This window comes from Culex pipiens, chromosome 2 (assembly GCF_016801865.2).
Source record: "Culex pipiens pallens isolate TS chromosome 2, TS_CPP_V2, whole genome shotgun sequence".
In the NCBI taxonomy this organism is placed as follows: Eukaryota; Metazoa; Arthropoda; class Insecta; order Diptera; family Culicidae; genus Culex; species Culex pipiens.
In genome coordinates this window covers 203461422-203488433 of record NC_068938.1, presented here as the reverse complement: position 1 = coordinate 203488433, position 27012 = coordinate 203461422, and the positions used below count along the sequence as shown (strand labels likewise).

Here is a 27012-nt window from a genome sequence, read left to right as displayed (position 1 = left end):
CTCAGACATTTGAACATTTTCAGTTATTGGGACATCTTCAAATGCTGGGACAACTTCAGATATTGGTGCTTTTCCAGGTATTGGGACATCTTCAGATATTAGAATGACTCAATATATTGAGACAACTTTAGATATTAGGACATCTTCAGCTATTTGGATATTTTTAAATATTGCAACCTCAGACACTGGGAGTTCTTAAGAATATGGGACATCTTCAAATGCTGAGACAACTTCTGATATTGAGATAGCTTCAGCAGCAGGGACAAATCTAGATATTTTGACATCTTTAGATATTGGGACAACTTGAGATATTGATTCATCTTTAGATATTAGGACTTCTTCAGAGAATGGGACATCTTCAGATTTTGAGACGTCTCCTAATATTGTGACATGACAAAATGTCTGAAAATTATGTCAATATTTAAAGAAATCATGAATATAAGGATAAATATAATTTGAACATTTATAAAATAATAATATCTAATTCCAGTAATGCCATTGAAAAGGGATCCTTTCTACAATCAACCCATTTGTCCCAACCAACCTGCAACGTCCACACAGGGTGGTTCCACGTCACTTCCAATCGCATTAGCCGTCCACGCGGTCGCAACTTTCAACGTCCAAGACGGTGATGGTCCGTTTGTATTAATGTTTATGGGTCACACAATTCACTGTGGCATGCTGCTTTTCCCAGCCATTTTCCCAACGCAAGTAGTGTGTTATTTATTTCCCTCCATGTTATTGCCATCGTCGTCGTCGTCGTGTTTGATTCGTTTATGTAACACAAAGATGGGGGAAAAGTCATGGTGACGAGAGAAGCCATTTGGAGGAAAAAGTTTGAAAATGCTGGAAAGTCTGCGAAATTGTTGCAATTTTTTGGAAGCCCCAAAGTGGAAATATAAACATTCTTAAAGTAAGCTTTCAATTACGGACTTCAATATGGTGGTTCTGTAATGCTACTTAAAGTTTGAACCCAGTGGTTTGTTAAAGTGGCTCTTCAAGTACGGACTTCAAAACCATGCTACCAGGCAATGATTTTGGAAAAAAATGAAGTGTTAGTGATTGTGATTGTGGTTCCAGCGTGTTTCAAACAGTAAGTATTTCTGTCAATTCAGTCAAATCTGTCAACTTGAACAACTTTGTCAACTCGACTAAAGTCATTGACAAAGTTGTGTAATTCCCTAGCAAATCAGGCACCCCAAACCTGTGTCTGATGGCATGTGTGTGTGTGTTCGTCTTTTTCGTGGAAATGTATTTCCTGGCATTCCGTCTCACACACGCACACACATCGACATGCCATGCTTGTCCTTGTTTCCCTTCCGGCTGTTGCGCGAGCGCTCCATCCTTTCCTTTTTTTTCCCCGTTCTCAAGAGGTACGGTTGAAAGCTGCAAGCTGGTCTTAGTCGGGAAATTTTCACCCTGGAGTTTGCGGTGCAAATTGTGGAAAATCTTGTCACGCTAGGCGGCGCTGAGTGGCGGAAAATGTTGTTCACGGGCTCGGGTAAATGTTTACATGTTGAAACTTTGCTTCAAGCTGCCTCGGTGGCTTTCAAAATTGGAAAAGTCTGTGTTCTGGTTGAACGTTGAACGGGGGGAGAAACAAAACTTTGGGAAACCCAATTTAAGCAATAGCAATATCGATGAAAATCTGCCAACCATGCAAATCAAACAAGATTAGTTGCCTAATCCCAAGGTCAATCGCAGCGCAGGATTGGCAGCAGTAAAACTTTTTCTCCTCTCACACTAATTAATAGCTTTTTTCGATGAAAAAACCGCAAGAGAGGAAGGGAAGTTCCCTCCTTGCCCACTTCTAACATGTAATCTATCATTTCCTGCCAATTCCCACTGGAGCTGAGGATCTGGTAATCGAATGAATAAGCTGAAAACTTTTGTTTCGTCTCGGTTGAAGGGGAGGAAAAGTTTTTCCTCCCCAACTTTGGGATCAGCTCATTGATTGAGCTTTTCCACTCCCCGGTGGCGATTGGGAAAGGAAAATAATTAATCTGAACTTTGAGAGCAGCAGCAAGAGGCTGTTGACGACTGTGTGCATGTGTGTGATTTTTGGAAAACATTTGAGAAAACAGATTGAGAAGTCTGAAGAGTAGTTTTGTGAAGTAGATGATTGTGACAGTAATGACTCTAATTAAAATCTGATGGAGTCAAAAAGCGATTAAAATTAAATTTTCGTTGAAAAATCATAAAATCATAAAATCATAAAATCATAAAATCATAAAATCATAAAATCATAAAATCATAAAATCATAAAATCATAAAATCATAAAATCATAAAATCATAAAATCATAAAATCATAAAATCATAAAATCATAAAATCATAAAATCATAAAATCATAAAATCATAAAATCATAAAATCATAAAATCATAAAATCATAAAATCATAAAATCATAAAATCATAAAATCATAAAATCATAAAATCATAAAATCATAAAATCATAAAATCATAAAATCATAAAATCATAAAATCATAAAATCATAAAATCATAAAATCATAAAATCATAAAATCATAAAATCATAAAATCATAAAATCATAAAATCATAAAATCATAAAATCATAAAATCATAAAATCATAAAATCATAAAATCATAAAATCATAAAATCATAAAATCATAAAATCATAAAATCATAAAATCATAAAATCATAAAATCATAAAATCATAAAATCATAAAATCATAAAATCATAAAATCATAAAATCATAAAATCATAAAATCATAAAATCATAAAATCATAAAATCATAAAATCATAAAATCATAAAATCATAAAATCATAAAATCATGAAATCATAAAATCATAAAATCATAAAATCATAAAATCATAAAATCATAAAATCATAAAATCATAAAATCATAAAATCATAAAATCATAAAATCATAAAATCATAAAATCATAAAATCATAAAATCATAAAATCATAAAATCATAAAATCATAAAATCATAAAATCATAAAATCATAAAATCATAAAATCATAAAATCATAAAATCATGAAATCATAAAATCATAAAATCATAAAATCATAAAATCATAAAATCATAAAATCATAAAATCATAAAATCATAAAATCATAAAATCATAAAATCATAAAATCATAAAATCATAAAATCATAAAATCATAAAATCATAAAATCATAAAATCATAAAATCATAAAATCATAAAATCATAAAATCATAAAATCATAAAATCATAAAATCATAAAATCATAAAATCATAAAATCATAAAATCATAAAATCATAAAATCATAAAATCATAAAATCATAAAATCATAAAATCATAAAATCATAAAATCATAAAATCATAAAATCATAAAATCATAAAATCATAAAATCATAAAATCATAAAATCATAAAATCATAAAATCATAAAATCATAAAATCATAAAATCATAAAAGCATAAAATCATAAAATCATAAAATCATAAAATCATAAAATCATAAAATCATAAAATCATAAAATCATAAAATCATAAAATCATAAAATCATAAAATCATAAAATCATAAAATCATAAAATCATAAAATCATAAAATCATAAAATCATAAAATCATAAAATCATAACATCATAATTTATATACATAATTACATTCATTTTTGATGATCTTCAATGCTTACCTGAATTCACATTTTTTAAAATGGAAGAAGCTGCAATATCGCCGGAAGCCACTTTATTAATTACAAATTTCATCATCCTCTCATCCTGGGAATTGCACGGTATCGCCAAAAGCCATTCCACGTTTTTCTTTCGCAAAAGATCACCGCGAGCTCGACCATCGACAGGAAGCTGTAATTCCGTCATCTTATCCAAACCGTGTTGCCCTGGAAACCAGCACCAGAACACAAGGAAAGTTAATTATTATTTGCCTCCAGGGTGCTCCTGCTGAAATGCTGCTGCTGGACGTGACGCTTGGCTTGATGAGATCGTTGGTCAGGTTGACTTTCGGTCCAATTTCAGCCAAAAATATCATAATCCTCGTACCACCCACAACAACAACAACAAAAAATAAAGAGTGGTGTGCAATAAAAAGCTATTCTCGTGTGGATTATTATTGTCGTTTTCCACTTTTCCGAGGCTTTTCCGAGCGAGGATATTATCTCCGTATCGAAGGAATTATCCTCTCGGGGTCTCGTCCACCGCAATATTACTGGCTCGTAAAAAAGAAGGCCCCTTGGTTTTCCCGGTTTTATTGCCCCTGGCCACCACAAGACCCAAAAGCGGCAAAAGGCGCCCACGATGATCAGTTTTTTTTGCGGGTCAGACATAAATTATTCTCAAGCGATTTATTAATTTTGGTTTTCCCTGCGCAACACGTACACACCGTAACCACCCACAGCCAAAATAAAATCGGAAGTTAGCTCAATTTTTCCTTTTCTCTGTCTGTATTTTTTCCAGGAACAAAGCCATAAATCATACCGGCCCCTGTGTGTGCTGACGTTCCGGTGGAACTATCTGCTGCACGGGCTGGAGCCGGCCGGGTACCACCTGGTCAACATGCTGCTCCACACCGTCGTCTCGCTCATGTACTTTCGGTGAGTATTTTTTGAAACATTACATTATTTCAGATTTTCAGGATTTTAAGTTTTTTTTTTTAATTTTCTAATTCATCAATGATGTTGAAAAATATCACCAAAAAATTGCTCATAAATACATTTTTTTAATGATTTAAATGTTTTTCGGCAAACAATTGATTTAGGGTCTGTATGCACATCATACCACAAAAAGCAAATCATTACATAATCCAACTATTTTGTAAAACTTTTGAAAAAAAGCATTGCATGCCGACTTCCTACTGAGTTTTTCTATTACTCTCTTTTACTAGTTGTTGTTGCTTTAACGCTCAGGATTACCAGTAAGCTTATTTCCTTTTGCAAGTCATCAAAAACACGGAAAAATAATTTTATTTTTTCTGGTTTTCTATCAACAAAAGATAAATATATAAGATATGTATATTTGTAATTATGAAAAATTTAAAAAAAAAACCTTTCAAAGTTATTTTAAGGAGTTTTTCTCAATAACCCGAGCAGACGGAAATAACGTGGGAATAACTTTTTTTGTTATTTGAAAATACTAGGCCAATAACATTTTATGTTATTTATAACAAGATTTGTTATTCGTCGTTATGATTTTTTTGTTATTGTATTGTTATTGGGTAATTCTCTACCAACTCACACGAAATCGGGAAAAGTTGCCCCGACCCCTCTTCGATTTGCGTGAAACTTTGTCCTAAGGGATAACTTTTGTCCCTGATCACGAATCCGAGGTCCGTTTTTTGATATCTCGTGACGGAGGGGCGGTACGACCCCTTCCATATTTGAATATGCAAAAAAGAGGTGTTTTTCAATAATTTGCAGCCTGAAACGGTGATGAGATAGAGATTTGGTGTCAAAAGGACTTTTATGTAAAATTAGACGCCCGATTTGATGGCGTACTCAGAATTCCGAAAAAACGTATTTTTCATTGAAAAAAACACTAAAAAAGTTTTAAAAATTCTCCCATTTTCCGTTACTCGACTGTAAAAAATTTTGGAACATGTCATTTTATGGGAAATTTAATGTACTTTTCGAATCTACATTGACCCAGAAGGGTCATTTTTTCATTTAGAACAAAATTTTTCATTTTAAAATTTCGTGTTTTTTCTAACTTTGCAGGGTTATTTTTAGAGTGTAACAATGTTCAACAAAGTTGTAGAGCAGACAATTGCAAAAATTTTGATATATAGATATAAGGGGTTTGCTTATAAACATCACGAGTTATCGCGATTTAACGAAAAAAAAGTTTTGAAAAAGTTACTTTTTACGTTTCTCTTTGTTTCGTCGTCCGTGTCTGTCGCGGGTGACCATGAACGGACATGATCGATGACGACCAACTTTTTCAAAACTTTTTTTCGTAAAATCGCGATAACTCGTGATGTTTATAAGCAAACCCCTTATGTCTATATATCAAAATTTTTGTAATTGTCTGCTATACAACTTTGTAGAATATTCTTACACTCTAAAAAATAACCCTGCAAAGTTAGAAAAAACACGAAATTTTAAAATGAAAATTTTTGTTCTAAATGAAAAAATGACCCTTCTGGGACAATGTAGATTCGAAAAGAACATTAAATTTCCCATAAAATGACATGTTCCAAAATTTTTTATAGTGGAGTAACGGAAAATGGGAGAATTTTTAAAACTTTTTTAGTGTTTTTTTCGATGAACAATACGTTTTTTCGGAATTCTGAGTACGCCATCAAATCGGGCGTCTAATTTTACATAAAAGTCCCTTTGACACCAAATTTCTATCTCATCACCGTTTCAGGCTACAAATTTTTGAAAAACACCTCTTTTTTCGCATGTTCAAAAATGGAAGGGGTCGTACCGCCCCTCCGTCACGAGATATCAAAAAACGGACCTCGGATTCGTGATCAAGGACAAAAGTTACCCCTTAGGACAAAGTTTCACGCAAATCGAAGAGGGGTCGAGGCAACTGCTGTGTGAGTTGGCGGAGAATTACCCTATTGTAATAGCAGACTAATACCTAACACTTTAAGTTATTCTTCGAACAAATCTTTGTTATTCTTTTTTGTTATTATAACAACAAATCCGATCATCCCAAAAACATTATTCTTTCATAACAAAAAATGATATTCCCAAGTTGTTTTGACTTTCAACCAATATCAGTCCAATAACAAATTTAGGTATGATAACATTTTTTTAAACTCTTATACAAAAATGGATTTTGCAAGAATATTTCATAACACTTTTTGTTATTTTAACAGTATTTGTTATTGAAATGGCATAAATTTTGTTATTACCGTCTGCCCGGGAACGATTGATTAGTATTTTTAGAAACTATTGGTTTTATTTTTAATATTGAAAATTGTAACATTAGTGATATTTACTACTCTTTTAAATATAAATAATTTCTTTATTTTGCTGTTTCTTATTCCCAAATTTGGATTCATCCTTAAATTTATTTTGATTTTTCATACTTAAAAAAATGCTTATTAAGATTCAATTTAACAAAAAAATCTGTATGAAATCAAACTTTTTTCAAATTTTAGTTTTTTTTTATTTTTTGACCAGACTGAAACTTTTTTTCGCATGCCCATAAACGCCACATCGAATCATTTTTTTTTCATATTTCATACAAACCTTGCAACTGTCCATACCAAATGGTATGTCAAAATTTAAAAATCTACATCTTTGAAGGATTTTTTTTAAACCGATTTGGTGTCTTCGGCAAAATTGTTGGTATGAATGAAGGCTACACCGAACAGAACTGATACAAGGAAACATGTTTTTGCTGATTTCTTAAAATCCCGTTTTTGTCATTTAAAAAAATAATGGGATGCCATCGTTTAAGAGAATTTTTAATTGGGCAAAGAATAATTTGTTTGAATAATGATATTTAAAAAAATCGAATTAGGACGAAACAAAAAAAATTTTTATGCAAAATCAAATTTGCAATCAAAAAGTACTCAAGTGAAATACAGTCGACTCTCTGGTTGTCAATATCCAAGGGACCGTCGAGGAAGAGAATCATCAGTTTACAGAACGATGCAAAATGAAGACTCGATTGAAAATATGTTTTTCTTGGTACAGCTATGGGAGAGAATCATGGCAACGTCCAGCAAACAAAAACAAACTAATGTCAAACACCCTTCAAAGCTTTGTTTAGCAAAGAAAAATGTCTATGCAAGCCATGAGATAGTGATAATATTGACAACCGGAAGAGATTTTTAATGCAAACATAACCCAAGGGACCGTCGAGGAAGAGATCCTTCAAGCAAGGGAAAATACCGAGGAATGAAGATAATTGAAGCATGCAGATTGAAGGGACTGAAGAATTCATCGATAGATGGAGAATTATTGATATCGAGAAGATCGACAGCCAGAGAGTCGACTGTATTAATATACTGCGCCGTTGTCAAGTTGAAGCCATTTAAAGATAATTTTTAAGGAAATTAAAAACGAAGTTTTTAACATTTTAAAACACAGTCCAGACCCGATTATCCGAAGGCCTCGGAAAAATTTCATTTCGTATCATCAAAACTTCGGATAATCGAATTAAGAAAAAAAATTAGATTGTTGAGCTTAAATATGACCCCGAAACTAGAATTATTAATTCCAAGATGGTGGCCAATATGGCGGTGCCAAAATATTGAACAAATGAATTTCATTATTTAATAGACAATCAACTATTCAAATTTGACTAAAATGAGGTCACAAAACTCGAAATTGATGTCAAAATAAAAAAAGAAAAAAGCGAAAATATATTTTTTGTGTTTGTGATTTGATTATCCGAGGCCCTATACAAAACTTCGGATAATCTTTTTTTTCTTAAAATCTTTTTATTTGCTCAAAATTAAATATTTACAAAAGTAAATAAATGGGGTTCATTACATCATTCGCTGCGTCCATCTTGTCTTTGCTTATCCTGTAGTATCTTGGCTGCTGCTGCTGCTCTTTTTTCAGTATTAATTCATCTCGGTCGTCCCAGTATTTCGCAAATTCTTCGTCTATTATTAGCTTCCCTTTCTCTAATCGGAATGGTTTCTTATCACTTGGATAAGACGGTGGTCCCTCGTTTGTGTATGCTGCACCCAAAGTTAAAGAACGAGGGGATAGTCCTCGCGAAAAGAAACGTGAGGAAAGTGCTATATTGCGAGAGTATAGTCCTCTAGCGTGTTCATTCGTTCATCGGAACAGTTCATCCTATGAGTGGCTTATATGGACAAACGACCGCCACTTAGTCACCGAACCATGGTGGCCCAAACGGCAAAGGCACGGTTCAATATGCCGAAGGTCTTGAGTTCGAGTCTCGGTACTGGTACTTTATTTTTTTTTTGATAGATGAACTTTTTTGGAAAATGAACCATGAGTAAAGTACTCTCGGTAATTTCGGGATTTATCCTCTCAGTCCGCACACAGTACCATTTTACTACCGAATCGTGCTCTTTATTCTCTCGTATGCCGATGCCCAGTTCTGGGTGTGGTTTTGGAATTACTTGTTGTTTGTCTTCCACTCTTGAGCCACCAGACAACGGTTTGTCTGGCTGGGAAGGTGTCAAACACTCTACTAATACACTCGCGAATGAGCTAGCCTTTTTTGACGAGTTGGTTGGATTCTCTAGCACTTTTCCTCGATACTTACAATTTGCCTTTAAATGATCCTTTGAACCACACACGAAACATTTATCACTCAGCCATTCGTAGTAAATCCTTGCGTTTAATCCCTGAATCCTAACCTGAGCTGGTATCTCATCGATCACCTCCATAAACACTCCACGAACACCACTCCAAATTGGGAATCCAGTTTCCGCACCGTATCGCTCCCGATTCAGCTGTTGAACATTTCCGTATTTTTCCAGAACCTCCTTAATCCGATCATCCTCAACCTCCGGTGGTAATCCGAAAATACGAACATATTTCGATACGCCTCCAGCATCCACTACCGTAACATCCGCCGCTGTTCCATCACTGTACGAAAACGTGGTTTCCGGACCTAACCTAGAAAAGGCTTCTCCCATTCCCTTGGCCGACTTGAACCGGACGTACAGGCTATGGTCTTCCCGGTACATTGCACTCAAGTCACTGCTGGTCCAAACTTGTTTCCGGAAGAACTGGAAAATTTCTGCTTCCTTTGGTTTCCGGGTACCTACTCCGAAATGTAATCTCAGAGTGAACTCTTTCCGTGGTTCCATCGTTTCTCGATAAAAATCAAATGACCTTGAACTGTAAGCTGTGCACGCACGTCTGATTCCAGCGCTGTCTGGAAGACAACTGTGAAACTTCGAATAATCGAAACTTTGGATAATCGAGGAATCGGATAATTAAGTCTGACCTGTATGTAGTTCCTATGTTTTTCCAAGTAAAAATTTACCAGTTTTGCCTAATAGTCCAATTTCTAACATTAAAAAATGAAACATTTGTTGAATTTTGCGATCTCTTAAAAAAATTAACAAAATCAATCCTTAAATTTTAAAAAGGAATAACTTCTCAATAGATTAAAATTCATTATTTTTTCCCTTTTCAATAGTTTGGAATGATTTTGTTTTGAAATATCACAAAATTTCCAAAGTCGAGAATCGGATCGTTTATTCCCGAGTTATCGGTGTTCAAAAAACGAAGGCTTATTTGGGCAACACCGAGAAAATCTATTTTTTCCTGTTTTTTTGTATCTGGCAATATCACAGCAATCAAAGGTCGTATCAATAAAGTTTATTTTCAATAATGCACTATTTTCAAAAATGAAAAAAGCTACTTAAAAAACTTTAAGAACTGCAATGACTTCGAAACGGTACACTTGATCGGTTGTTTGATTGTTGAAATTCAAAAATAGCATTGTAAAGAAAACTTTCAAAGCAATAAAATGTTATTTCTAAAAAAAACATATAGTATCATTTGTATTAACTTTGGTTTATGCTGCACGCAAAAAAAAAATTAGTGCAAGCAACCATGAATTTCGATTCATGAATAATTGGATTCATAATTTCGTGAAATGAAAAATGACTTCATGAATTTTATTCAAGAAATCATGGATGAAATTCATGAATTTATTACTTTTGTTTAAGACAAAAATATTTTTACGAACATTTAGAAATTTTTGATCATGAATATCACTTTTCATAACTGATTTTCATGAAGTTATAACTAAACTTTATGAATTCATGAATAATAATCATAATTTTACATATCGTAAAATTTTAATCGGGAGATTGTGAATTGTGTTTTTCATGCATTCATAAAAACCATATAAATGCATGGCTTCTGGTTTATTCATGCCCAATTTTTATAGTTCAAATACTCGTATTGTAAAAATAGCGATATTCACGTTTTCATGGTACGAAATTCACGACTTCTAGAGTAGTTTTTTCCATGCTTATCTAGGTTTCAAAATGGCATAGAATCTAGCAACCAAATTCAAATGTCACTGGATTTTGTCTGGTTTTGCCTTAACAGAGTGCAAGAACCAGATGGGTCCTCGACCTATCTACAACTCAACGGTATGAGTTTGAATTCCACCTGATCAAAGTAGATCCGTAGTTTTTTTGTATTCTATGTTTAACTCCTAAGTCCAATTTTAAATTTTCTCTTTGTTAACAGTTCTTAATCAGTACTTGAAATTTTGCCGGAGATTCCAAATCGATCAAACCGATCGATACAGATTTGCGAAACTGCAAACTGAGATTTGATAGAAAACTTATTATGTCAAATGACATTTTTGACAATGGGAATAATTGGTTTGGACAAAGTTACATAAAAAACAACAAATAAAATTATATTTAAGAACACTCAGATAATTTTTCAATTGCGGTAATAATAAAACCTCCCCTCAAAGCATTCCATTGAATTGCTATCAAATTTACTGACAAACTTTCAAACTGCCATTGAAAATTCCCCATTTTCCGCGAATAAGCAAACTTCCTACTGACGCAATAACAGAAACTAGAGCAGTAGAGCAAACTGACATAACGTAGAATAACCCACCACAACTTTATCGTCGCCGGATATCCCAACGAAAAAAAAAACCTCCGAGTGTCGATAAAATTATCAACACTTTGTCGAAACGATACCACCGTCGTTGTCCTCTCCGATACTGGTGGTTGTGGAAGCTCTGCTTCTCAATGGCAAATTGCTTAAAAGTTTTCACCGAAAGGCGCTCTCTTGAAGCCATTATTTTCGAGGACTTTCCTCCCATCCCCCTCAAAATACATCGAACTGAGAGCAAGATATCTATCTAGGGGTTGATGTTGAGGTTGCGGGGGGGCAGAAAAGTGCCACTTTTCTTCCTCAAGTGTGTGTGTGTCGTTTTCCTCTCACGATCTCGTCATACACGGTTGTGTCGGTCTGAGAAGCACCGGAAATGCTTCCAATCCAATCCAATTCAGTGGGGCAAGAAAGGAAGACGAAAAAAATCGGAAGCTCACACATGACTTTGCGGGAAAAACTCGCGTGACTTTTCCAGAGGCGAGGCAATTGGGGGGGGGGGAAGGAAGGGAGTTTGGTTAGTGTGTGTGGTGTAGTGTTGGTTTTTCCTTAAAATTGAGCAAAGTGTCGAGGGCACACTTTTCGTTCCATTTCCAGGACGAGGGTGATGTCGCCAGGAAGCTGAGAGATACAACTCTCTACAGACGTTCGCCTCGTTTTGGGAGGGCAAAATTGTAAAATGAAGTTTGCTCACGGTAAAGGATATCACTAAAGTGGGGAGGAAAAAGTGCACTTGAAAAAGCGAATTTAGCTGGGACAGAATCGGTGTGCTGAAATGCGCAATTTCCAAGGGAAGTGATTCAATTTTATGTGCTTTTTTGTTGAGTGGAAGTGTTACATAGTAAATTAAACTTGATAAATGTATTCAAAAATAGCAAAACGTGGTAATTTTAAACTAAAAACAAAAAATAAAACTAGTAAGTCAGAAATCTCAGTAAAGCAGTTGACCATAAAAGTTTCAACATATAAAATCAGCAATTTTTCTGGGGGTTCCTTGGCCGAAATAACTAGACCCGTATTTTTTTTTGCTAGGCCATTAGGGTGACCTACATCGTGCTAGGGTGGTTCGAAAAATGGCAACTTTCTTCACTTAAAAAAATCATATCTCCGTGCCATTTTATTTGACTTTGGCTGTCTCAGCCGCAAAAGAAAAGTGATTCGTTTGGCTATTTGAGAAAAATAGTAAGAAGTTTCAAAAATCTAGCTTAACATTTAAAAAAGTCGTATGAAAACATAAAATGGCTTTTAAACCGAGTCTGGACCAAAGAGCCTATGTAAGAAAATATTTTTATCGAATTCCTCGGAAATTTTAAAGTTATCGCAGTTTTAGTGAAAAAAGTTGTTTTTTTTTGCCATTTTCATCATTTTCCTATTTTTGCGCGTGGTGCGTCAAAAAACATATCTCGGAAACGTACGGTTCGGCATCGCCAATTTTTAAATATGTTATGTGAAATTTTCCGAGGAATTCGATAACAATATTTTCAGACATAGGCAACGCCATTTTATGTTTTCATACAACTTTTTCCAATGATTAGCTAGATTTTTGAAACTTTTTACTATATTTCTCAAATAGCCAAACTAATTTTTGAGGCTTAGGCAACTAAAATTGACTGAAATGACGCGGAGTTTTTGCGAAAAATGACGAAAATTGCCATATTTTGAACCTCCCTAGCACGATGTAGGTCACCCTAATGGCCAAACAAAAAAATACGGGTTTAATTTTTTCGGCCTAGTAACCCCCAGAAAAATTTTGAGCCCGATCGAAGAACTTTTTTCGGTTGAGGCTCTTTTCAAATGGAATTGTTGAATATTCATGAATCTGTAACTTTTGGGTGAATTTTCTGATCAATTTGGTGTCTTCGGCAAAGGTGTAGGTATCGTTGAGGACTATTAAGAAAAAATAGGTACACGGAAAAATTCCGATTTTTTGAATTAACATTTTTTCACCATTACTCAATTTCCCAAAATACGTATTTTTTGATTTTCGAGATTTTTTGATATGTTTTAGAGGACAAAACCGGCAACTTTTGAGCCATAGAGAAGTATGGTCAAAAAATCTGTCGCCGAGTTGTAATTTTTTGAAAAAATAGTGATTTTTGGAAAAAATCTGAATTTCATGCAAAAAATTGACTCATTCTTTTTGTAGGTAAAATTTTTGCCATCAAAAAGTACTTAACCGATTTTTTGATGAAAGGCTCCGTTTTCAAGATATAGACACCAATAGTAAGATTTTAGCTTCATCAAAAAAATATGTAATATAATTGTTGATTGCAAATTTAATTTTACATAAAAAACTAAATTAATCCACTTAAGCGGTTGGTGCCTTCCTCACTCTTTACCAACTGTTAGTGATTCGACGGGTTTGGACACACATTTTATCTAGTTTTTTAAATCCACCAAAAAAAGTACACAAATATCACTTAAATGGACATAACTCGAGACAGGGTTGCCAGATCTTTGATGTTTTGGACTCGTTGGAAAGGTTTTATGATTACCTAACCAACGGTGGGTTGGATGATGGATCCGGATATAGTTTTAATACATTTAAGTGAGATCCGACCTCAAAAAAGTACATAAATATCACTTAAGTGGTCATAACTCGAGACAGGGTTGCCAGATTATCAATGTTGTAGACTCGTTGGAAAAGGTTTTCGATTATCTAATCAACGATGGGTCGGATAATGGATCCGGACATTGTTTGCATACATTTAATTGAAATCCGGCTTCAAAAAAGTACATAAATATTTTTAAGTGGTCATAACTCGAGACAGGGTTGCCAGATCTTCAATGCTGTGGACTCGTTGAAAAGGTCTCTCGATTACCTAAACAAGAATGGGTCGGGTGATGCATCCGGACATCGTTTACATGCATATAAATGAGATCCTTATATATAAGAAAACACATTTTTATACATAACTTTTGAACTAATTATGGAAACTTCAAACAATTCAATAGCGATGTATGGGACCCTATACTAAGCCGATGGCAACTGGTTTGGTCAAAATCGGTTCAGCCAGTGCTGAGAAAACTCAGTGAGAATTTTGGTCACATACATACATACACACACACATACACACAAACATACACACACAGACCTTTGTTTAGTTTTCGATTCTGAGTCGATATGTATACATGAAGGTGGGTCTTCGAGCTTTTAATAAAAAGTTCATTTTTAGAGCAGCATTATAGCCTTACCTCAGCTATGGGGTTTCAGGCGGCCATAAATCGAAAAACCGACATACTGTAATTATTTTTTTGGTATTTTTTTCGAAAATAAACATTCTAACTAAGAAAAATCCGAAGTTTGAAAGTTGTAGGTTCAAAATTCACTGAATTGCAGACCTTCAAAGGCGAAAATGGTAAGAAAAAACATGTTTTTTGACAAAAAAAAATGATTATTTTTCATAGTTGTACTGTGTAGCTGTTTATGTATTTTTTCCTGCATCATTATATATATTCAGAAAGGTAATTGATTCAATTCAATAACATTTTACAAAATACACTTTTACAGGCTAAAAAAAATAATAAAAATCAAAAAAGATGGATTTTTATTCAAAATTTAGTTTTTTTTTCAACTTTGTTAATGGAGTACTTTTTTTGTGTGCATTTGTGCGATCTGAAAATTTTGCAGCTTAAAATTTGAACCATGTCCTAACTTGTCTCCAAATTTCAAAGTGCACTTATGTGCACTTTTTGAGTTATGCCATTTTGAACATTTTGATTCATGCAAGAAAATTAAAGATTTCGCGTATACGCTTGGTTAAAATCACATTATTTACCTGTGGAGGCAGAAATGACGTACCTGCTATGTATGTTTTGAAATTGATTTAATATTCATGACTTTGTTGGTATTTTAGGTACGTTTAATAAAATTAGAAATTCCTATTCTAAGTATTTTACAGAAACGATTCGTCGAATATTCATATCAGCTCGTTGTTGTTTCCTTTTGAAAGTATGGATAATAATACCGTAGTGTCCCTGTACGATATAACGAAGCACTATTCTGAAAACGTGAGAACTGCTTTCGAGTATATTTGTAAGAATTACAACATTGCAGAACCATCACATGATCAACTCAGGGAAAAACCACAGAGGAAAAACTACGCATGCTGTTCTGTAGCTTCAAAACGAGGTATACAAAAGCCCATAGAAGAAGTTCATATTTTAAGTTATCTAACGACAATCGGTTACATAGTGATGTTGATTTAGAAGAATTTATCGTGGAAAACGTGAATTTTGCAAGTGGATCAACAAAAAACGTGGACGAGAATCCATACAATGTTCCATAAAATAAACCGTCTAAAATTCTAAAACACCGCAAAAAACAAATTTTAATTGGAGGGGGAGGGGGGGGGGGCCTTTGGTCTTCAAAGAGAGGTGGATTTTAACTCAAGAAGAAGGGGAGGGAGATTGAACGTAAATCAGAAACTTTAACATAGCATAAACCGCCATTCCGTGCATCAAATAGACTGAGCAAGAATATTAAAATTCACCACTTTAATGCATGTGGCCTCAAATATATGAAAAAATCGAAAATTAAACATTTTTTTTTGGAAAAATATCAAAATTCATTTGTTTTCATTATACTAAGTACAAACAACACAAAAAAGTCACAAAAAAGCAAAAAAATATTTTTGGCCGCTCGCTTCTATGGAAATACCCCATAGTGCTCAGTGAGGAAGATAAAAAATGGGTCAATTTTTTTGTGTGAAATTTAGATTTTTTCCGAAGATCACTATTTTTTCAAAAAATCATAACTCGGCGGCAGATTTTTTGACCATACCTTTCTATGGCTCAAAAGATGCGGGGTTTTGTCTCCTAAAACATATTAAAAAATCTCGAAAATCAAAACATACGTTTTTTGGGAAATTGAGTTATTGTGAAAAAATGTTAATAAAAAAATCGGCATTTTTTTTGGGTACCTTTTTTTCACAATAGTACTCAACAATACCTACAACTTTGCCGAAGACACCAAATTGATCACAAAATTCACTCAAAAGTTACAGATTTATTAATATTTACGTACCATTGTTGTATGGACATCTGCTAAAATTGTATGGAGACTTGTATGGGTGAACCAATGACACGAAATAGCTTCTAGGAAGGCCCCCACAAAGTTTGATCCAAATAAAAAAAATACAAATAAAATCCATTTCCGGGTTTTGTAGAGAATTGCTCTTCTGTTAAAAATGCTCATAACAAAAATGCTGAAATTTTTATGACCCGATCATATTTAACATATTTAACTCATGTTATGTGATTATGTTTGATTTTAAACATATTTATTATTGTTTTGCTATACTCTCTGTTTATGCAACATTTACCAAACATTTGCAGTTTTAGTAAAAGTTTTCTACCCGTATATCAAACCCATTTTCAGCATGAGCATTTTTCCACCTGAAATTAATCCGCACTACGTGGCCTGGCGGGAAAACTCGCTCACCTGTGCAACGCATTCCATCACGTGTTGCGTGTCCAACAATTCAATGCGATTCCAGAGGACGCCCCACAAAACCCAGCAGCTCCCACCCAGAGGGAAGCCTGCGAACATTTTCACTAAAAATTAACCACGGAAAAGCCAGTCCACACAAAAAAAAAATCGCACAATGCCATCGAACGCCAGCAAATAATCCCGTTTTCCCCGGGAATTTCCACCGGCAACCAGGAAAAAAAACGGCTGCTGCCGCGCAACTGGACGTCGAATAAACCAATTTCGAATTGTTTTGAATACTGTTGGCGGGGAAGCAACACGCGCTTGGAGGTCCATTTTGAGGGAGTCCCTTTTTCCAAATGATTTTTTGTTTTAGGAAAAAAGCCCCCCGCTTTCATTATGGAGTGGCATTGTGAGGGGTGTGTGTGCGGGCTTAGGTTTTCCCAACATGAACGCTCTGTCATTGTGCTATTTGTGCGCGAGTTTGTGTTTATTTGAATTCGTGTGTTTTGTGAAAACCCCCCTCCCCCACTATTCAGTGCTGGAAAAACTGGGCATTTTCCCGCGGGCACCGACCAGACGCGCCAGCCCGAACCTAACACAGTCAATGAAATCCCCGTCGCTTTGTGTGTTTGAATGTGTGTCTGTGAGGGAGGCAGTAGATTGCATCAATTATATTATGCTGGAAGCTTTTTTGAAACTATTGGAAATAGTCAACAGCAAAAAAGAAGCTCACTTCGATTGAATGCAAATGCGAAGCGATTGTTTCAATTGACTCCGCCAACGGCTTTAGTGAATCGCAAATGATGGTTTAGGGAAATTTCGGGAAACCAGAGTGGAAATTATATTTGCATTCGGAAAATTGGATATCGAATGGGGTTTGATTTAAAATTGACTGTTGAGTTGCATAAGAGAAGTTAACAGCTAAACCTATTAGAATTTAAAATTTAAATTATAGACAGTTCATATTGGTTATTGGAATAAAATGTTATTTTTATTGGTAAAAGAAAATCATAATGTATGGGTAATTCTGTGATTTCAACAATATATAGTTAAAAGTAACTTTAAGAGCAAACTGTGATTTAAGAAGAGAACATAAAAATTCAACGTAATTTGCAATTTAGTTTTTTCAACATATCCATCGATTTTTTTGCTGTTCAAATTGTTGGTGCATTTGTAAATTAGTTTAAAAAACTGAAAAGTCCTGGTTTTCATAAATATGTAACTTGAAATGGAAAAAAATACACTACAATTTTTATTTGTTTGACAAATTGTTAAGTCTATAAACTGATTTTTCTTTCAAAAATGTATGTTATATGTAAAAATGAAAACACACAAGAAGCAACACTACACATGTGCATAAAGCGTAACATAAGAGTTTCATTTTCCACCCAAACTAAAGCACAATTTAGGTGACATAAAATAAAGTGGAACTCAAGCTTGCAAGCAGAAACGTCAGAAAAAAAGGAAACCAAAAGAGCACACGCGAAAACAATAAACTTGAAAAAGGAAGACACCACCCTTTCCACCCCACCTTTTTCCAAGGGGATGCTGGCGAGCAAAAAAAGAGAAGGAAACGGGCCCCAGATTGCAATTTTCTCCCAGTTGTGCCGAAGCCCGCACTCAAGTTTTGCCATAAAATCTTGTTTTCCTTCAAAACAACGAGAGTCGCCGCCGCCGCCACCAACGACGACGGCGTAAAACACGAGACAAAGTCTGAAAGAAGGGAAAAACTCGAGGAAATTGTTTCCAAACTGAGTGCAGCGAAACCGAGACACGGAAGTAAAAAATACTTTTAACTAAATATAAAGTGAAGCAAGTTGTGTGCACACACAAAACTAGGTCAGTGGAGTGGTTGATAAGAGCAACAAAAAACGAGCTCCGAACTTGGGCCGGATACTGTTGCCGGCCGTGAAATGTCAGTGTTTGTCAATGTTTCAAAAAAAAATTGTAACTGTTTCAAACATATTTGTAACTGTTTTCAGTATTTTTCTACCCATCTCTCATTTCCCATTTCCCATTTCCCACTTCCCATTTCCCATTTCCCATTTCTCATTTCCCACTTCCCGTTTCCGATTTCCGATTTCCCATTTCCCATATCCCATTTCTCATTTCCCATTTCACACTTCCCGTTTCCCATTTCCCATTTCGCATTTCCCATTCCCATTTCCCATTTCACACTTCCCGTTTCCCATTTCCCATTTCCCATTTTCCATTTCTTATTTCGCATTTCCCATTTCCCATTTCCCATTTTCCATTTCCCACTTACCATTTCCCATTTCCCACTTACCATTTCCCATTTCCCATTTCCCATTTCCCTTTTCCAATTTCCCATTTCTCATTTCTCATTTCTCATTTCTCATTTCTCATTTCTCATTTCTCATTTCTCATTTCTCATTTCTCATTTCTCATTTCTCATTTCTCATTTCTCATTTCTCATTTCTCATTTCTCATTTCTCATTTCTCATTTCTCATTTCTCATTTCTCATTTCTCATTTCTCATTTCTCATCTCTCATCTCTCATCTCTCATCTCTCATCTCTCATCTCTCATTTCTCATCTCTCATCTCTCATCTCTCATTTCTCATCTCTCATCTCTCATCTCTCATCTCTCATCTCTAACTTCTCATGCAGTCTCCTTGAAAACCACTGATTTTTCGCGTTAAACTCTCCCCGGAAAAAAGCCAGTGATGCATCCAACGCAAAATGATTTCACCGGAAGTGCGCGCGAGAAGGGAGCAAAACACCAAACGCTCTCGCTAAACAAAGAAAGCAGCCGAAAAAAAAAAGCTTTTAAGGACCAAAGTTGCCGAAATAAAATTAAGACCCAAACACAATCACACCGCCTGTGAGAGGAGAGCGTGCTGCGGGTGGCGTCCCCCGGTTAAAGTTTTTTAGCGTTTGCTTCCGCAACTTTTTCTAAACTTTGTCTTTTATTTTGTTGTTGCCACGGAAAACTCGCAAGAAAAAGAGATAGAGAGCTCGTGCTGGGCCAAGAACAATAAACTTGAACTTCAGAAGCAAAGCGCTCGGTTACGCTACGTGTGAGCGTTTGGGCGGAAAGTGAGACGGGATAAAGTGTGAGCGAGAAGGAAAGTTTTTATTTTGTTTTTAAAATGTGGCACAAAAAAAGAATGCAAGAAGTACAGAACAGTGAGCGGGACGCAATGAGGGATGTTTGGCGAGCTATTTTCGCGTAAGTTTCAAGTGCTGATGGATTGAAACGGATGGGGGAAATACTGCGGAAGTTATTTTTGGAAAATGTTTGATTTTTATTGAGTATTAGTTACTTTTAGGTTCTCATTTCTAATTTTTTGATTTTCGCGTCTTGAAAAAAAAGTTTAGAGTAAAAGCCAACCTAAAACGAATATTTTCCAAAACTTAAGATTTCCGTGTACCCAGAGAAGCTATTTTGCATAATCAATTTGTCCATATCTAGAGTTTTTTTTTAAACACAATATCATTTTTCAAACAAATTTGGCAGCTGTTTCTTAAAAAATAATACATAAAAATTCAAAAATTCTTTCAAGTATTTTTTATAATAGATTTGATATTGTCTTAACCGAAAAACTGATCCAAGGATTTTGTTTCTTTTTTTGCTAATTTTTGAATTACTTTTTCTCTTAAAAATTGTTTACAAAAAAACTCTACTTTTAATAATTGTTTTTTAGGGGACATAAAATGCCATCTCTTAAAAAAAACAACAAGGGCAGAAATCTTTACTATTTTTACCATTTAAAGCAATTTTTTGTTAACTTCTAAATCTAAAGGTTGATAAAATGACCTACTTACAAACCATAAAAATTGCCCATTTGGAAGTGTTAAAAATATGTGTTGTAGCCCTTTCAAAAGGTTATTCTTCATTATAATCTTTCAAAATATTTTTTTTTATTCAACCAGACAATCCAGAAAATTTCGCATCATTTTATTTTTGTAACATTGAATATCTGACCATTAGATCCCAAGATATCGGTGATTGAAAAGCAAGGGCTGATTGGGCATCACTAAGAAAATCACTGTCAAATGTTTGATTACAGCATTTGTGAATGACCCCCGTTTTTTTATCTCTGCATGTCCATATCTCAGCATCCTAAGGCCGAATAAAAAATAATGCCGAATAAATGACTTCCAACCATTTTTAAAATTACAAAATTGGAATTTGAAAAAAATATTTTTGTAGTTTTGTTTTTCATTAGTTACTAAATTACGGCTTCTAAAAAAGTAATTTAAGAGAAAATAAAGTGTTTATGAAAAGTTATTGAAATTGTCTTTGAAAAAGACATATTTTATCAAATCTATAAATCAATTTTATTGTATGAGGTGATTTGTGACTTTGTGTTATTTTCCAAATGTTAATTTTCATTGTAACTTAATATTTTGGTTTTTTTTATTATGCGCTTTTTTATAATTTCCAGTTTTGTTGTTTGGTCGATTCTATTTGTAAGTGATAAATTTCAATTGTTTTACTCACCATTTTTGTACAAGATTTTTAATCATGTCCACTCATAAACACTACATTTTCATGACGAAACATAACACTTTCGCATGAAACTACCGAGCAATTCCAGCTCAAATCAGGAATTTGTCTGACACTTTTGTACCCGACCCTCTCCGATTTCAATGAAACTTTTTAGACATGTTATCCTAGGCCTATATAAGCCATTTTTTGTATATGGAGCCAATAGTACTCGAAAATAACATTTGAGAAGGGCGTAAGGTATTTAAATATTTTTGTATACTGTAATTTAAAAATTACTGTATCTCGAAGCCGTTGCGTCGTATCAAAAAGTGGCCAAAGACAAACTTGTAGGAAAGTGGACGGGCTTTCTGAAAAAAAATACACTGAAACAAAAAAACACGCCACATCTATGAGATTTTTTGATTTTTAAGTCTAAAACTTAAATTTGAAGGTAATGTCACGATTTTTTTTTCGTTCAATTTTTTTGAGAAAATATATAAATAAAATATAAAAATATATATATAATATAACCAAAAGACTGACGAAAAATGTAAGATGGTATATCTCTCCTTAAAAAAATACAAAAATCATTTACTAAAACTGTTTTTTTTTTGAAAGTGGTCTAAACGTAAAAATTTTTAAAAACCGGTAGTGGGAATCGATTCCCCAGATAATTTTACATAAAAGTCTCCATATTGACCATTGTCCTATGTCCAATCCTTGGGAAGATACAGCGGTTTTAAAAATAAAAATGTTGAAAAAACGGGATTTTTGGTGGTTTTTGGCATTTTCTATATGACAGACTTGGTTTTTCAGTCTCGTAAATATTTTGACCGGAAAGTTCATCCAATTTCCCATAAGTTTGCCTTTAACAGCATTTCAATTGGATGTAAAGGCTTATAGATATAAGCTGAATTACATTGCTTATAACTGAAAATAGAATATTTTTTTCATTGTGGTAGAAACCAGGATAGTAAATTTGATTACGTAAATATAAAAACGATATAAATCAAAAAGCTGTCAAAGGCACACTTATGGGAAATTGGACGAGCTTTCCGGTAAAAATATTTACGAGACTGAAAAACCAAATCTGTAATATAGAAAATGCCAAAAACCATCAAAAATCCCGTTTTTTCAACATTTTTATTTTTAAAACCGCTGTATCTTCCCAAGGATTGGACATAGGACAATGGTCAATATGGAGACTTTTATGTAAAATTATCTGGGGAATCGATTCCCACTACCAGTTTTTAAAAATTTTGACGTCTAGACCACTTTTCAAAAAAATAGTTTCAGTAAATGATTTTAGTATTTTTTAAGGAGAGACATACCATCCTGCCTTTTTCGTCAGTCTTTTGGTAATATCTTAGGGTATTTCCTCAAAAATTTTGAGCGAAAAAAAATCGTGACATTACCTTCAAATTTAACTTTTAATCTTAAAAGTTGAAAAATGACATAAAAGTGGCATGTATTTTTGTTTCCGTGTATTTTTATCAGAAAGCCCGTCCAATTTCCTACAAGTTTGTGTTTGACCACTTTTTGATACGATGCAACGGCTTCGAGATACAGTAATTTCTAAAATGCAAAATACTAAAATATTTAAATACCTTACGCCCTTCTCAAATGTTATTCTCGTACTATTGGCTCCATATACACAAAAATGACTTATATAGGCCTAGGATAACATGTCTACAAAGTTTCATTGAAATCGGAGAGGGTCGGGTACAAAAGTACCAGAAAAAATCCTGATTTGAGCTGGAATTGCTCTACCAATCTCGCGGAAGGGGATCCAAATTAGAATTTACGACATCTTTTGCTTGTCCTGGGCTTTGAGTTTTCTGTTAAAGGGTGCACCCTGCAAGAATGGCTGTTTTTTTTGTTCGACTAAGTATCTGTTAAGAGGAGCACAAAGTGTCCAAAATGACATTTCCGAAATGAAAGTACTTTTGTTTATGATTCAACGCAAAAGGACTGTGGTACGTGAAATTGTATCTCCAATGACGTGACATTGTGATGATTTTCGTCTTCTCGTTAAAAATGATATTTGATCTGAAAAAAATGATATTCAAAAAAATTATAAGTTTAATGAAAATAAACTTTTTCAGTCAAAAAAAACAAAAAAACTTTCAGAATTTTTAAGCTTCTTTAATTGGCATTGTGATACTCTCATGCAAAAAAAAAAAGCAAACATTCTTCCACAAAACATTCCCCAACTCAGTTATCTAGTGCGGTTAAACTTGCTTTCCACAGAAAAAAAAACACGAAATCCCCACAATCCCCAGACCATGCGATCAAATTCCAAGTGCTTCCGTCCACAGAGAGAGCGAGCCATCGAGCGAAAAAAATCCTCTTCCCCCCTATAGTGAAATTCCTCTCCATTGAATTTTCCCAGCTTCAGGTTTTATAGTTTCAGCTCAACGATCTTTTTTTTTTGCTGCGTTCCTCCAAACCACGATGCAGCTTCCGGGGGAAAAATCGCTTAGCTTTTGCCATGTCCTGATCGGTTCCAACGGCCCGCTTGGGTTGCTTAGAACCAGAAAAAGACACCAAACACTATCCGGGTCGGAAGCCACTGCACTGTTCACTTATGGGGAATCTTTGGCATTATTCTAAGCTTGCAAGAGAGAACCGGAAGACACTTAGAAAAAATGTAAACAAGAAATATTAAAAATTTAAATTTGTTTTCAAAGGAAGAATTACATTTTTGTAACTCTTTAAAGAAATTTGATATCTGTGCTCAAATTTTAGAACTCAAAAGAAGAAGAAAAATAACGCCCCAAACTTCCGTTTTCCGCATCGCAAGAAAAACTCTGCTTCTACGAGAGAAAAGCTCGACGCTCGCGCCTGGGTGTAATATTTTTTCACGCTCTACTTAGCGGTGATTACTGCTGGCGGGGAAAAACTTGCACAACTCGACATGATGGCAAAGACGACGACAACAAGAGGATGGCAGCAGTTTTGGTTTCTTTTTGGGAAACGGAAGAGATGGGATATTTTTGGGAAGGAAATCGGATATAAATTTTGATTTTGAATAACAAGGTTTTGTGTATGGTACTTTTCGTGAAAGGAATCAATCGAGTTTAAAAAAAATCGGAAAATATGCTGAATTTGAACATATTTTAATATAGACTTTAGGTATTTTGAACTGACTTGAACCGACTTGAAACTGATTTGAACTGACTTGAATTGACTTGAACCGACTTGAAACGGAATTGAATTGACTTGAAACTATTTTGAGCTGATTTGAACTGACTAAAAACTGATTTGAATTGACTTAAACTGATTTGAACTGACTTGAAACTGCTTTGAAACGGATTTGAACTGACTTGAAACTGATTTGAACTGACTTCAAACTGATTTGAACTGACTTGATCTGACTTAAACTGACTTGAACTATTTTGAGCTGATTTGAACTGACTAAAAACTGATTTGAATTGACTTAAACTGACTTGAACTGACTTGAAACTGATTTGAACTGACTTGAAACTGATTTGAACTGACTTGAAACTGACTTGATTTGCTTTTGTAGTACCTGGTCTTGACAATATTTGAGTTAATTAAAGCTTTCAATTTCAACTTCAAATCTTGAAGATCTAGACACTAGTTGAACACAAATCAAGTTCATTACAGTCAATTTCGCCCAGCGCGCAATTCACCATTAAACTTTAACATTTCAATTTTCCACGATTTCTGACTGGTGCGGAGTGCCTCACAGCATCACTCTTGTTCTCGCTGACAGATGATGACGGCTGCTGCTGAGGCCAACGCAGCCTCACGCAATCGTAGCGCACAATCTGCGATGATTTCCAGCAGCCGTTCCACACCGACGCCATGTGGGCTTTCCTGAAGCTTCAAGTACCAATTTGAGCTGCATGAAACGCCTGAATGTGGGCAGCAGACGCAGGTGGAGACGCACCATCATTAGTCGTATATTTTAGCTTACCTCCTCACAACTTCCACTTCCACCCTGAAAACGTTATTAGCTACCCCGTTCGTGACTCCGCTCTCTCGAAACTAGTGCCCAAAATCTAGATGTACAGATGGTAACGTTTATTATTACGACCTGCACACCCGATAAGGATCGTGCAGGCCCGGTTGAACTGGAAAAGGGGGCTTGTTATTTGTAGCCAACAACCCCCCCGTTCTAGTCTCACCCCTCAACCCCATTTTAGTTGATTGCTACCCTCCGAACCTGGGGAACCACCCAGAACACTGAGGGGTGGTGGTGTATTATTGAATCGCATGACTGCACCCGAACAGTCTGGTGTAGGTTTTGGCCCTGATCTGTCCGCTGATCAACTATCTCTATCTCTCGTCGAAGTTCTGTGCCAGTGATTTTGTGGGGCAACGACGATGTCTGAATTTTAAAATTTTCGACAAAAAATACAGATTTTAACTGACTTGGACCGATTTGAACTGACTTGAACTGATTTGAACTAATTTGAACTGACTTGACCAGATTTGAACAGACAAAATAACCAAAATTGACAAAATTCACTGACTTGAACTGACTTAAACTAACTTGAGCTGACTTGAACTGACTGGAACTTACTTGAACTGACTTTAATAGGTTTGAACTGACTTTAACTGTTTTGAACTGACTTGAAATGACAAAATTGACAAAATTGAAAAAAATTAAAAAAAATACAAAATTGACAAAATCGACAAAATTGACAGAAATTTACAGAAATTTACAGAAATTTACAGAAATTTACAGAAATTTACAGAAATTGACAAAATTGACAAAATTGACAAAATTGACAAAATTGACAAAATTGACAAAATTGACAAAATTGACAAAATTGACAAAATTGACAAAATTGACAAAATTGACAAAATTGACAAAATTGACAAAATTGACAAAATTGACAAAATTGACAAAATTGACAAAATTGACAAAATTGACATAATTGACAAAATTGACAAAATTGACAAAATTGACAAAATTGACAAAATTGACAAAATTGACAAAATTGACAAAATTGACAAAATTGACAAAATTGACAAAATTGACAAAATTGACAAAATTGACAAAATTGACATAATTGACAAAATTGACATAATTGACAAAATTGACAAAATTGACAAAATTGACAAAATTGACAAAATTGACAAAATTGACAAAATTGACAAAATTGACAAAATTGACAAAATTGACAAAATTGACAAAATTGACAAAATTGACAAAATTTACAAAATTGACAAAATTTACAAAATTGAGACAAAATTGAGACAAAATTGAGACAAAACTAAGACAAAACTAAGACAAAACTAAGACAAAATTAAGACAAAACTAAGACAAAATTAAGACAAAATTAAGACAAAACTAAGACAAAATTAAGACAAAATTAAGACAAAATTGAGACAAAATTGAGACAAAATTGAGACACAATTGAGACATAATTTAGACATAATTGAGACAAAATTGAGACAAAATTGAGACAAAATTGAGACAAAATTGAGACAAAATTGAGACAAAATTGAGGCAAAATTCAGGCAAAAATTGAGACAAAATTTAGATAAAATTGAGACAAAATAGAGACCAAGTTGAGACAAAATTGAGACAAAAATGAGACATAATTGACACAAACTTGAGACAAAACTTTATCAAATTTGAGAAAAATTGAGTCAA

The 27012-nt window shown here is 34.3% G+C and overlaps 1 protein-coding gene across 2 annotated transcripts in view; it reads left to right on the top strand.

Moving 5' to 3' along the window:
- LOC120421835 (protein O-mannosyl-transferase Tmtc3-like) overlaps positions 1–27012 on the top strand; it is a 469119-nt gene that overhangs the window by 108723 nt on the left and 333384 nt on the right. For both annotated transcript variants that reach the window (XM_052708777.1, XM_052708776.1), the window contains one exon: positions 4410–4546. In XM_052708777.1, coding sequence (XP_052564737.1) covers positions 4410–4546 — 137 coding nt within the window. The remainder of the gene's footprint in view (positions 1–4409; positions 4547–27012) is intronic.